Source organism: Oncorhynchus masou, chromosome 11, assembly GCF_036934945.1.
Source record: "Oncorhynchus masou masou isolate Uvic2021 chromosome 11, UVic_Omas_1.1, whole genome shotgun sequence".
Taxonomy (NCBI): Eukaryota; Metazoa; Chordata; class Actinopteri; order Salmoniformes; family Salmonidae; genus Oncorhynchus; species Oncorhynchus masou.
In genome coordinates, this window is record NC_088222.1 from 33,965,958 (window position 1) to 33,980,759 (window position 14,802).

Sequence of the window (14,802 nt, forward strand, 5' to 3'; positions counted from 1 at the left end):
TGCCTGATAAGTCCCTGTCCCTGATCTCCCCTCCCTCTCCTCTCTCTCCCCTCCCTTTCCCTGGGCTTTGTTGTTACAGCGCCCATTACCAAACCATGATGTCAGCGCTAAAGCACAAAGCTCTATCCGAGAGATGCACACAGAGAGAGACAGAGAGATATATACACACAGACGCGCACACACACATTCACACACGGCCAATCAGGCTTCCTAAAGACGACAATATTTAGAATGCCCCTCCACCTCCCACCCCTGGCTTAGTACCCATACCTCATCCCACCCTCTCCAGCAGACAGACAGACAATCTGTCAGTTGGTCTGTTCATCTTTGACTTGCACTGGATCCGGCCTGGTTTCAATTTGGGGCTTTGTTTGCTTTTGAATTCTCATCACATCTCCTGCCAACAGACTGAGGAAATTGTTTGCGTACGCTTGGCTTTCCCAGAGAGGCCCTACCCCATGTGTGTGTGCGCACGTCACTCTCCAATCTTCATCATCTTTAGTGACAGCACCTGTAATGACAGCAGCTGTATCAATTACCCTGATTACTGCTGTCATTATGCTGATGAGTGCTGCTATGAAGGGGACACACACATACACACACAGAGAGCTCAGGAACCTGCCAGGGGGGTGTGCATTGGAAAATCAGGAAGGGTTTGTGTAGCTTCAAGCTAATTTCTGTTTCCCGCCATGTATGCCATCTCTAATAGCTTATGCCCTCTCCCCTGACAGTGAGGCCGTCCAAGCCCAGATGCTCTACTGAAGGCCCCACCCAGGAGGGTAAGGACGTGGTCCTGAGGTGTACGTCCAGTGAGGGGACCAACCCCCTGCAGTACACCTGGGAGAAGACCAGCGACAGCAAGATTCTGCCTGCCTCAGCCGTGCTAGGTAACACACCCAGGATGTAATTATACACAGAGTATATCAAACATTAGGAACACCTTCCAAATATTCAGTTGACCCCCCAAGTTGGCTGGATGTCCTTTGGGTAATGGACCATTCTTGATACACACAGGAAACTGTTGAGCATGAAAAACCCAGCAGCATTGCAATGCAATATTTGACACAAAACGCCGGGCACCTACTACCATACCCCGTTCAAAGGCACTTACATTTTTGTCTTGCCCATTCACCTTCTGAATGGCACACAATCCATGTCTCAATTGTCTCTAGGCGTAACAATCCTTCTTTAACCTGTCTCCTCCCCTGCATCTACACTGATTGAAGTGGGGTTAACAGGTGACATCAATAAGGGATCATTGCTTTAATCTGGATTCACCTGGTCAGTCTGTCATGGAAAGAGCAGGTGTTCTTAATATTTTCTATACTCATTGTATTTATTGACGATTTTCACAAAACACAATTTGGTTACACAAGTTTTCACCATCCTCAGATGGAGTTGATGATTTCAAACATAATGGATATTCACTGCCAACTCAAGTAAATGGACAGAAATGTTTCCAATTTCTTTTTGGCTTCCTGAACGTGCCCCTGTAACCTCTCCCCCTCTCTATGTCTGTAGACCCTGTGGGAGGCACCATGAATGTAAGGAACGCGTCCATCAGCTCCTCAGGAACCTACCGCTGCACTGCTAAGAACCACGTGGGCATGGAGGAGTGTATTCTACAGCTTGGCATCACTCCCCGTGAGTCCCTCACCACCTTTATCTGCTCTTTAATTGAAGACTATCAATGTTTTAATTTATCTGGCGTGAATTGGTGCTTGGACCTGTATTGGCTGTATGGTGGAATTGTATCATGTGTATATATCATTTTTTATGATCTGTGGTCTAGCACCCAACACTGCTGGTATCATAGCTGGAGCCATCATCGCTGTGCTGCTGGCCCTCATCATCATCGCCATCGTCCTCTTCTGCTGCTGCCGCGCCCGCCACAGGAAGAAGTACGAGAAGGAGATCTCTTACGAGATCAGGTACGGTCACTGCATTATTACACCATTGTACAGCATTGGCATTAACTGCATCCAACTGCTATTAGATTAGATGTGTTTGTCAGATGTTCACAGACATTTGCTTGACAAAAATGCACTGCGATAGAATAGCCAGACATCGTAAACATACACATTAATGAAGAACAACAGAAATGACAGTTTAATGACTTGACCCCTCCCTTCCCCATAACATAACTACCCCCCGCCCTCATATACGCAATATTGCACATCCCCTTAGTGTCCAGGTCACTGAGCATTGCACATAATGTCATTGCACAACACTAACTTTCAATGTCCGTGATTCCACATATAACCACATATAACAGTATACAGTACATTACAACTATCTTAATAGCATTGAGGGAAGAGTGTATAGGTTCCTCTAAAGGTTGTCTTTTATTTCGGTAATTTGGCTGCTGTAGCCTGCAATAAATCAAAGAAAGCGTGACCGTGCCACGTTCTCTGGCCCCAGCTCCTCCCTATCCGGTCACGCACACAGCAAAGGACACGGACAAAAGGTTGTCGCATCAGCTTTTTCCCCCTTCTTCAAATAAACGTCTGTTAATCAGTTTTGTATTTTTGATTTGTTCTGTGGTTCCTGTGTCTGTCCTGCCCAGCCCCCCTGGACACAGTGTTCCATCCACACAGCATCCTCTCTGTCTCTCTGTCTTTGGGTCTTTGGGTCTGCTAGCATCAGCCTGGACACTGTCTATCTGCCTGGCAGCACAGTGGAGCACCATGAGAATTAGCCCAATGAGCACTGTGTCTGTGTGCCCAGTCCTGGCACACACACACACACGGCGGCACGCATACAGACACTAATACACGCTTAGGGATATTAATGCATACACAAACACTTGTGCACACACATTTACCAACATATTCAGAGCCACTGGCCCCTCAGGCTGTTTGAATGAGCTCTTTAATGGATTATTGCAGGTTATTATGTGTTAATTGTGTTGCTCTGGGAGTAGAAAGGGGTTGGTGGGAATGAATGTTGCTTAGTTACCACTGTTGAGAATATTACTGTGCCTGATCAGAGCTGGCACAGCGAGAACTACATCCCATCGTCACTAGCTATAATCTTTCTCACTACCTTTCACCCACTCTGTCTGTCCCATCTCACTGTCTCCGTCTGTTTTTCTGTCTCCCACACTTTCTGTCATTCTGTCTCCCTCTGTCTGTGTCTCTTTCACTCACCTCAACCTCTCTTTCAGTTAGTCTGTCCCTTCCCTCTTTCTGCTCGTCCTCTGTCTGTTTCTCTCTCTTTCTGTCTCTCGCCCTCTTTCTGTCTCTGTCTCTTTCACTCGCCTCACCCTCTCTCTTTCAGTCAGTCTGTCCTCTCCCTTTTTCTGCCTGTCTCCTCTCTCTGTTTGCCTGTTTCTCTCTTTCACCCCCTCTTTCTGTCACTCCCACCCCATTCTGTCTTTCTCTTATATCAATCTTATATCATTGTTGATCACTCTCTGAATCTGTCTGGCTGGACAACTAGGTGAAATCCCAAGTGAATGTGAAAGGGGAGTGGAAAAGCTTGTCTCTTGTTGTTTACATTGCCCATCTCACTCTTTTCCCCCCCTTTCTCAGAGAGGACGTTCCCCCTCCGAAGAGCCGCGTGTCGACGGCTCGCTCTTTCACCAGCGTGGGCAGCCAGCGTTCCTCCCTGGGCTCCATGTCCCCCTCCAACCTGCATGAGTATGCCCTCAAGCCCCAGTATGACAAGATCCCCTCTGTGGAGGAGTATGAGAGGCCCCCCAGCCACACACCCCTGCCACCGCCTGTCGCCAGCAAGATAGCCGGCCGTAACCTCAGTCGCATGGGCGGCATCCCCGTCATGATCCCCGCCCAAAACAAGGACGGCTCCATTGTGTAATGGAGAGAGAGCGAAGGAGAAAGGGAGGGTTTGGGACTGGGGGACACTAGCCAGAGAGGAGGTGGGGGGCTGGTCTGGCAACTAGAGAAAGGGAGGGTTTGGGACTGGGGGACACTAGCCAGAGAGTAGGTAGGGGGCTGGTCTGGTTACTGGAGAGAGGGAGGGGTGGGACTGGGGGACACTAGCCAGAGAGTAGGTAGGGGGCTGGTCTGGTAACTGGAGAGAGGGAGGGGTGGGACTGGGGGACACTAGCCAGAGAGGAAGTGGGGGGCTGGTCTGGCAACTAGAGAGAAGGAGGGGTGGGACTGGGGGACACTAGCCAGAGAGTAGGTAGGGGGCTGGTCTGGTAACTGGAGAGAGGGAGGGGTGGGACTGGGGGACACTAGCCAGAGAGGAAGTGGGGGGCTGGTCTGGCAATTGGAGAGATGGAGGGGTGGGACTGGGGGACACTAGCCAGAGAGGAGGTGGGGTGACTGGGCTGACTGATATTATGTCCTCCACCACTCATCATCAGCTGTGGTGCCGTACTGAGGAGAAAAGAGATGCAGTACTGTACCATATCACATCAGGCCCACTGTGAACTATTTACTGAAGGCAAAAAACAACAGATCCTTCTATGAATTTTACTTCCTGATCTTTCTGATAAGCAGACACAAAAATACTAGGGTGGCTAGATACATTTTAATGGTCAATTCAGAAAGGTTGCTTTGTACATAGTTGAATGCATGGTGCTTTTTAATCTAGCTGGCCCGGTCCCTAGAGATGTGTGCAGAGCAAACCAAGGTCTCTGATTGGCCTATGGTGGGTTTGTACTGTGAAAGTATGACAGCTGTATTGATGTGTTTCTGGGTGGAGGAAATGTACAGTCCTACTCCACAGTCTTTTGGATGAAATGCCAAAAATATAATCAGACAAAGGTTTATATCAAATCTCTCAGTAACATTTTTTCAAATATTTTTCATATTTGACAATAACCCCTCCACACACACACATTTGTTTAATCTATTTTAAGAATAGGGGTTGCCGAAGGGATTCAAGATTTTCAAATTAGTTTTATCATGTGGTTACCTTTATTAAGATGTTCATTCCACTGGTTGGACTGGCTGATGTAATGGGCATGTTTGCCAGCCCTGAGAGCAGTTGACCATTTGAATGGTCTAGCTTGGGCTGGGAGGGACAGACGGTCAGGGTTGGTCAACGACACGGGGGGGGGGGGAGTTAAGCCACCCCATCTTGTGATTGGTGGATTGTTGTTTCTTTGCCAGGCTTACACCCCATCTTCTCCCTTTTTCCCTCCCCTCTCTACAAGTTCCTAGAACAGGCAGTGTGTTGGAGAATAGGGGGGTGTGGCTTCACTGAACAATCATATTTGATTGTGTTTGACTGCCACCAGCTCAGGCCCCCAACCCTTCTCACCCCACCAGTACACCCCTCCCCCAACACACATTTCGTATTAGCAGGATGACTGCGGTTACACTGTTCGCTATTATTAACCCTCTCTGTTGTTTAACCATACAACCAAAAGGTCTCCCCACAGTCGTTCCCAGAACACATTCTGGATTTGGTACCGCATACCTAGGATTCAATATGGCAATGAACCACCTCTTTCAATGGTCATTATTAAGTTTAGTGGTTCGTTCATGCACCACCATTTGTGAAGGATAAATGAAGGATGTACATGTATGTTACAGTATGTTACTAAGTATGTTACATGATATATGGAAGGAAGTGAGTGTTCAGGGGAAGAAGTAAACATTAGAATACTGAGTCACAGGTGTTCACAGCTTTAGGCTGCACCTACAGTACAGTAACTGTTCTCTAGGGTTCCCATGCTGTACCCTAGCTCTATCATGCAGTCAGTCACAACAGGCTGGTCCCAGTCTTACTCACAGCCCCAGTGCTTCTGCTCAGCCCAGATGACTTGTTTCTGTGATTGACATCACTGTGCCTTGTCTGTACTGACTTGTATCACACACACAGGCCCCTAAGTAGATGTCTCAGTGGACACAGACACCTCCCTGGTTGCCTTTTATTGTTGATGTGCGCCATATATGTATGTTTTGTAGCCAACTATCATTGCCATGTATGGTGCTTGGCACAAGAGTTGGCTTCAGTACTTATAGTTTGGCTATAATGGACCTGTAGTACCAGGCCTACATCGGGCATAATAACCAGTCCACTTTACATGGTTCCGGATCCTGTGTAATACTGCATCGCAGTTTACATTAGCTCTGTATTTAAACTGTTGCAATGTTTTAAAACATTTCCCAAACATTGACTCATACAGTTGTTGCTTCTTTTTTAATTCATTATTTAATTTTTTGTTTTATTTGTATGAAGGCTTTGGTTGTATGTGTAAATGTACTGTAAATGTGATACGATCTCTAGAACTTATCCCACCACACTTCCTCTAGTGCTCTGTATGTATAATGATGCTCTGCAGTACTTTGCTTGGTTAATGTGTATCTAAAACATGATCGCTGGGTGTTATCAATAACAGTAGAGGGTGAAAGCCTGCTCATTCAGCTGGGCACTATAGCTCTGTTTCAGGATCCACATTAGCATCTTAGTTAGAATGAATATGAATGATTATTTGATGGATCAGCCATGTTATGGATTGTATGAGTTTGACATGGATGTGTGTGTGTCCAGATTCTAAATAGTATACTAGCATGGTTATTGTAACAGAGCCCGTTCTGTGTGTGAATAGAATGTGGTAGATTTGGGGTGGATGAAGTGGAGGTGATGGGTGTAGAGCACTTTCTGAATTGTACAATAGTCCCGCGCCTCTCCTCATTGTGGCAGGTGTAACTTCACACCCATGGGACAGCAGCCACATCCTCCTGCTGCACCGAGGCAGGATGTGAAGTAAAACCCACCCCATGCACTACCCCAAGGTGGAAAAGCTGTCAGTTCTCTCCAAGCCCAGGGAACTGAGTGTGTGTGTGTGTGAATGTCTGGAGGGGGCCCAGATATATATATATATATATATTAGTATTTTAGTAGAATAGACCTTCAACTGCTGACAAACTGTACAGAGTCATATTGTACAGTCCCTCTCAACTCCGGAAATTAATGATAAGAACTACTAACATGATATTTACTGTAGCTTTTAAAAGAAGTGTACTAATATTGTATTAATATTTTTCTTTCGGGGGTTTGTTTGCACATTGTGTGATCAAACCTGTTTTTAATTTTTCTTTGTGTCATTTTTTGTGCTGTATTTTTAAATAATAAAAGGACATAAAATGAAAAAAATAGTCCTTTCTTTTCCATAGCAGCAGCTGTTGACTTTGTCTTAAATCATAGTGCTTTTCTCTAACCAGGTCTCAGCAGCCAGCCTATCTTTATCCTCTGGAGCCCTGGCTGGCCTCCTGCAGGCTTCCATTCTGATTCATTTTAATCGGGCAGTGATTTTCACCCCTAACGCCAGTTGAGGTGACTTTCTAACCTCTAATGACTATAATTAATCAATGAAGCACAGAGGCACTACGATCAGAAACCGCTTGGCAAAAATCCACAGCTCCATTGAAACAGGCAGCACTAGAGCATTACGTATACTAGCCTGATTCGCACCATAGGGCCGAGCTGTACTGGACTGGCCTGGGTACGCATCCACCAGAGTTGCTTGAGCCATGCTGGAAAGGACTATGTGAAAATAAAATATCAGAGCCAGCACAGCCTGGTTCGTGTTGGGCATATCGCTTGAATCGAAACTGTGTAGGGGAGACCGGTAGAAATTGTAACAACTTGAATTTCTCCAAACAGAAATAAGCTAGTAATGAAACTCACTCAGTACATACCTGTTTAGGTTCTCTCCCTACTAGAAAGGTATCTAAATTTCTAAATTTGCTCGTTTTATAAGCAAATGTTTGCTTTTTAGGGGTGAACTTAGTTTTTTCCACCGACTGTATATTTTTTTGTACTTTCCAATATTTCAAACTAGCATAATGTTCATCACCATGTTGGCTAAATGTCACAACTCTCTTGAGTTTGACTGCTAAGGTTGGGGGCAATTGTAACGGAGTGTTAAAATGGCCCTGAGCCAAGCAGCCAAATTATTTTTTTAAACTATTTTCATTTTAAGATATGAATTATACCAATAATAACTTTAAATAGCCTTGGGGTCCTGTAGAGGGCCAAAGACGTTGTAAACAGATATGAACTGAGAACCATCAGACTGTTCAGACTGTTTTGAGACTGAATGCACAAATGGGTATAACTGTAACTATTGGTCAGGTACATAAAAATACATATTTATCGCAAAATCATTACATACTCTGTCTGATATCATTCATAAACAGATGAACACATTCTTTTTAAGGGAAGTGCCCTAAAGTGTACAAATTCCTCTTCTTTCCTGCCTAGCAATTATCTGCCAGCCTCTAGCTGACTCGACGGTTAACCCATCAACTTCTGGTGAATTTTTGTTTTCTTTCAACAATTTACAGCTCTCTGCCCCTCTGATTGCTAAATCATTAACCTATATTTTTAACCTGACGGTTATATCTGGTACTATCCCCAAGATTTGGAAGGCGGCCCATAAAATTTTAGAATCCTTGATTCCTTCTCAGCTGAGATCTTTCGTAATCTTTGAAATGTATTTCTAAATGTACATCAGTTGAGTTTTTATACCAGGCCATAGTACTATCTCTGCTGCATCCCTAGTTCTAAATGATGTGTTTAGCTGTATGGATAAAAGGCAACATTGTGCTATCCTCTTCATTGACCTGATAAGTTTCATCACTCACTGCTAATTCAGAGGCCTGGATGTAACTGTTAACAAAAATGACTTGACAGATCGAACTCAATGTGTATTGACTGATGGTGTTAAATCAGGTTTTCTGGACATTACAAAAAGGTGTCCCGCAGGGGTTGATTCTGGGTCCTGTACCTTTTACTGTTTACGTTAACAATATTAATTCTGAAAAATTGTAACTTGTAAACGTATGCCGATGATCCTGTGGTGTATGCTATTGCCCCCACGGTTGACCAGGCTCTATCTGAACTACTGTCTGCCTTCATTCTATTACAGAAAAACGTTGATCTGAAGTGAATATTAAATGCATAAAAATAACTGATTTTAAGCATATGTACTTTGGATTATGTCCATATTGATCTTGTCCCTACTTGACATCTATCCAGATATTTGTGTCTTTTAAAAAGCATATTGAGAAGTTGAGGATAAAAATTGGCTTTTTCTATAGAAATATGTCTGCCTCTCGCCAAATAGAAAGCAAATTATTCAGTCAACTGTCCTATTGGTCCTAGACTATGGTGACGTCATATGAACGCAGCTGCCACTTCATAAAAAGCAATTGGATGCAGTTTATCAGTATTTGAAGCTGATATACCTAACTCAGTAGAGACCAAAGGAATTTCCAGAGTTAACATCGCTGAGACTGGGGTAACTCGCAACATACACACTCAGTCTCAGCGACGTTAACTCAGGGAATTACTTTGGTCTCTAATGAGTTAGGTATATCAGCTTTAAAATGTTATGTTCTGGTGCCTCTAGGGCAATTCAGAAAGCTGATTGAGGACCTTTTTAATGATGAATGTTTGTTTTTTTAAAGACTGTTTTTCTTTCTGCTTGCATTTTGTATTCATATTGGTGTTTTTTCTGTAATTAATGTATAGTATTAGTCAAAAGTTTGGACACACCTACTCAGGATTTTTCTTTATTTTTACTATTTTCTACATTGTAGAATAATAGTGAAGACATCAAAACTATGAAATTACACATGGAATCCTGTAGTAACCAAAAAAGTGTTACAAATCAAAATATATTTTATATTTGAGATACTTCAAAGTAGCCACCCTTTGACTTGATGACCGCTTTGCACACTCTTGGCAAGGAGTTCCCACATATGTTGGCTGTTTTTTCTTCACTCTGCGGTCCAACTCATCCCAAACCATCTCAATTGGGTTGAGGTCGGGTGATTGTGGAGGCCAGGTCATCTGATGCAACACTCCATCGCTCTCCTTCTTGGTCAAATAGCCCTTACACAGCCTGGAGGTGTGTTTTGGGTCATTGTCCCATTGAAAATCAAATGATAGTCCCACTAAGCGCAAACCAAATGGGATGGCGTATTGCTGCAGAATGCTGTGGTAGCCATGCTGGTTAGGTTTACCTTGATTTCTAAATAAATCACTAACAATGTCACCAGCAAAGCAACATTACACCTCCTCCTCCATGCTTCACGGTGGGAACCACACATGCGGAGATCATCCTAATCTGCGTTTCACAAAGACACGGTGGTTGGAACCAAAAACCTCAAATTTGGACTCATCAGACCAAAGGACATCTTTCCACCGGTCTAATGTCCATTGCTCGTGTTTCTTTGCCGAAACAAGTCTCTTCTTCTTATTGGTGTCCTTTAGTCGTGGTTACTTTGCAGCAATTCGACCATGGAGGCCTGATTCACGCAGTTTCCTCTGAACAGTTGATGTTGAGATGTGTCTGTTACTTGAACTCTGTGAAGAATTTATTTGGGCTGCAATCTGAGGTGCAGTTAATTGCCCATTTCTGAGGCAGGTAACTCTGCAGCAGAGGTAACTCTGGGTCTTCCTTTCATGTGGCGGTCCTCATGAGAGCCAGGTTCATCATAGCGCTTGATGGTTTTTGTGACTGCACAAAGTTCTTGAAATGCTCCGTATTGACTGACCTTCATGTCTTAAAGTAATGATGGACTGTACTTTCTCTTTGCTTATTCTTGCCATAATATGGACCTTTTTTACTAAATAGGGCTATCTTCTCTATTCCACCCCTATGTTGTCACAACACATCTGATTGGCTCAAACGCATTAAGAAGGAATGAAATTCCACAAATTAACTTTTTAACAAGGCACATCTGTTAATTGAAATGCATTCCAGGTGACTACCTCATGAAGCTGGTTGAGAGAATGCCAAGAGTGTGTAAAGCTGTAATCAGGGCAAAGGGTGACTACTTTGAAGAACCTCAAATATAAAATATATTTTGATTTGTTTAACACTTATTTGGTTACTACATGATTCCATATGTGTTATTTCATAGTTTTGATGTAAAAAATAAATAAAAACCCTTGAACGAGGAGGCATGTCCAAACTTTTGACTGGTACTGTAATTCAGGGCTTATCTGTAAAACATACCTTGGTATTAGTATGACTCCCTGATAAAATAAAGATAAAATCAAAACTGAATAAAAGAGTGTTTATTTAGTACATTTTTTAAGTGTTATATTTGACCCCAACTACTGTTTGGCACAGAGCCAAATGTAAAGTCTGGACTATTCAGATTTAAATCACTATTGTGATTCAACCGTTTTATGTACAGAGTTTTAAATGGTATGAATGATTAGGAGACAGATGCAAATTTCTTCTATAAAAAAATGACTGGCCTAGTTCAAGCGGTCTCAGTAAAAGAGCAAAAGGCCAAAAATATACAATTGCCCCGTCTCCCCCTACTCCTGGGCTGGTTTGACTTCAGGGAACAGGGGAGTAATGTCTTAGCACTTTGCCCTCTCACAACACGTCCTCACTCCTCTACTCTATGAAAGGACTGAGGGAACACTAGAAGTCAAAATTGACTTAGCCACTTTCAATTATAGACAATTTCCTGTCCTAGTTAATGTGGTTGCTAATTATTGGCATGGCGAGTCACAGCTAATAAGCAGCGTGGTACAAATGAGCTCCGATAGCAGCTCAACTGAGTTGGATACAGTGGAGTAACTAAGATTAATGATTTGGATGGATCAGGCATGTTATGAATTGTAAAAGTTTGACTTTGATGTGTGTGCATCCAGATTTTTAAAATCTGTTTTTATGTTGCCCTCTTGCTCATGATTTTGACATATTGGTAGCTGGATCAATAGCTCTGAGGGTCTGTTGTGTCTGTCTGGGTAGGCAGGCCGAGTGTTTCACTGGTGGCCAATAAACCGACTAAAGCAGGACGTCCATAACTATAATTGGGTGCTTGTTAATGGATAGGACCCAAGACCATTGATCTGATCTGCGGTGAGTGTTGAAATCAATCATGGACCCTAATGACTGGACCCGATAGCTCTCTAATTACACACATGTATACACACACACACACACATTGGGCTATGCAATGGGTTTGTTTATCTGGCCTTGAATTATCACAGTCATAGCCATCATCATAATAGTCTGTATGGATTGTCTACTGGCATAATAATGACACTTTTAGAACTGTGTAAGTGGATTTATGGGAGTGGATTTATGGGGTTATGTATGCACCATTCCATTCTCATTTAATTCCCTAGTCCCATTCTGTCTTTAATATATTTGATTGAAATGTCTTTTCTCATTCCATTTTCAATATGTGACTAATTCTACCTCCTCATACAAAGAGAGAGAGGGAAAAGACTGGCATTTGTTAAGCACCTGGGGATTTGTGCGACCTACCTCCCCTGCTCCCTCCCTTTTGCCTGCTAGTCAAGGTATTAATTGTTAGCACATATCGGGGTTTAGGGGGGGAGAAGGAGAGAGGGAGAGAGTGCTTATTGGTTCTCCAGGAGGGTTTCCTTGGCAACGTTATCTGGTTGTACACAGTCTAAGCCGGCTGCGTAGCTGGATGATTTATCCTGTAATCGTAATTGCTCCCTGCTAACAAAAGGACCCTCTAAAAGCATTGGTCTAATCAAACTTACTCTCCTCCAATTTGTCACTGCCTCACCTGCTGCTGCCGCAGCAAAGCCGTGCAGATTTTAGCAACAGTAATGTTGGAGGGAGAAACAATTCTACATTATGTAATGTGTGTAGAAATCCTCCCTTTTTAGACCTGAATCATAGTCACGGTCACTGTGGTAGAGGGAGGAGTTTACACCACCATCCACTCCCAACATATTGCATTTAGAATGGTGGTGATTTTCCCAGCTGCTGAACACTCATTAGTCATATCCTCCCTCTTCCCAGCCATTCCGCCTGTTTTATCTCCTATTCCCAGAGGGGGAGCACATCGCCTCACTACCATTTGGCTACTAGTATCATCTAGCTTAGCTAGATCAAGGATCATGTGTTTTTAGCTGAAGCTCATTAACTAAAGTCACCTCATAACCCTTAGTGACTAGACATTTTGGTGACTGATATGCAACTTATAAAGAATGACATCCAGGTTGCTTTTACAAGTGTTTCCTGTAGTTACTGTACTGTATGGAGGACTACAGTGAAGTTAGGAACAGGGAAGTTAGGAACCAATATACACAGGCTGTTAGGAAAGCAAAGGCTAGCTTTTTCAAACAGAAATTTGCATCCTGCAGCACAAACTCCAAAAAGTTATGTGACACTGTAAAGTACATGGAGAATAAGGGCACCTCCTCCCAGCTGCCCACTGCACTGGGGCTAGGAAAGACTGTCACCACTGATAAATCCACGATAATTGAGAATTTAAATAAGCATTTTTCTACAGCTGGCCATGCTTTCCACATGGCCACCCCTACCCTGGTCAAAAACACTGTACCCCCCACATCAACTTGCCCAAACCTCCCCCATTTATCCTTCACCCAAAATCCAGATAGCTGATGTTCTGAAAGAGCTGCAAAATTTGGACCCCTACAAATCAGCAGGACTAGACAATCTGGACCCTCTTTTTCTAAAATTATCAGCCGAAATTGTTGCAATCCCTATTACTAGCCTGTTCAACCTCTCTTTCATATCATCTGAGATTCCCACAGATTGGAAAGCTGCCCCAGTTATCCCCCTCTTTAAAGGGGGAGACACTCTAGACCCAAACTGCTACAGACCTATTTCTATTCTACCCTGTCTTCCTAAGGTCTTCGAAAGCCAAGTTAACTTCATATGGCAGGGGCAGTATTGAGTAGCTTGGATGAAAAGGTGCCCAGAGTAAACTGCCTGCTCCTCAGTCTCAGTTGCTAATATATGCATTTTATTATTAGTATTGGATAGAAAACACTATGAAGTTTCTAAAACTGTTTGAATGATGTCTGTGAGTATAACAGAACTCAAATGGCAGGCAAACACCTGAGAGGAAGTCTAAACATGAAGTGGGAAATCTGAGGTTGGTCGATTTTCAACTCAGCCCCTATTGAATACACAGTGAGATATTGGTTATGTTGCACTTCCTGAGGCTTCTACTAGATGTCAACCGTCTTTAGAAACTTGTTTGAGGATTCTACTGTGAAGGGGGAGAGAATGAGAGAAGATTGAGGCAGAGGTCTGCCAGCAGTTACGCGCTGGTCACGCGCATTTCACATGAGAGGTAACTCGCGCTCCTTTGCTTTTCTGAAGACAAAGGAATTCTCTGGTTGGAATATGATTCAAGTTTTATGTTAAAGATTGATTCCATACATCGTTTGACATGTTTCTACGGACAGTAACGGAACTTTTTGACATTTCGTCTGCAACTAGTGAACGCTCTTCATGACTTTGGATTTGTTTACCAAACGCGCAAACAAAAGTTGCTATTTGAACATAAATGATGGACATTATCGAACAAACCAAACATTTCATGTGGAACTGGGATTCCTGGGAGTGCATTCTGATGAAGATCATCAAAGGTAAGTGAATATTTATAATGTTATTTCTGATTTCTGGTGACTCCAAAATGGCGGATATATCTATTTCTTTTCTGAGCGCCGTTCTCAGATTATTGCATGGTTTGCTTTTTCCGTAAAGATTTTTTGAAATCTGACACAGCAGTTGCATTAAGGAGAAGTTGATCTATATTTCCATGTCTAACACTTGTATTTTCATCAACATTTATAATGAGTATTTCTGTAAACTGATGTGGCCTTCTGCTATATCACCGGATGTTTTTGGAACTAGTGAACATAAACATTCTCCTGTTCCCCTAACTCTCTTTCAATTTCTCTTAGCCTAGTATTGGCGCGTTTCTTCCTCTCTGATGTATAAGAAATAATGTAACCTCTAATCACAGCCTTTAGAGATTCCCAAAGTGTGGAGTCGTCAACATCCCCGTGTCGTTAGTTCCGAGGAAAAAGGCAATCTGTTCCTTCAAATAC

At 43.2% G+C, this 14,802-nt stretch overlaps 1 protein-coding gene across 1 annotated transcript in view; it reads left to right on the forward strand.

The window, feature by feature from the left end:
- LOC135548579 (coxsackievirus and adenovirus receptor homolog) overlaps nt 1-11,023 on the forward strand; it is a 60,216-nt gene extending 49,193 nt beyond the window's left edge. Inside the window, exons 4-7 of the mRNA XM_064978330.1 lie at nt 732-887; nt 1,522-1,644; nt 1,793-1,931; nt 3,534-11,023. Of these exons, the coding sequence (XP_064834402.1) occupies nt 732-887; nt 1,522-1,644; nt 1,793-1,931; nt 3,534-3,819 (704 nt within the window). The 3' untranslated portion in view covers nt 3,820-11,023. The remainder of the gene's footprint in view (nt 1-731; nt 888-1,521; nt 1,645-1,792; nt 1,932-3,533) is intronic.
- The last annotated feature ends 3,779 nt before the right edge of the window (nt 11,024-14,802 follow it).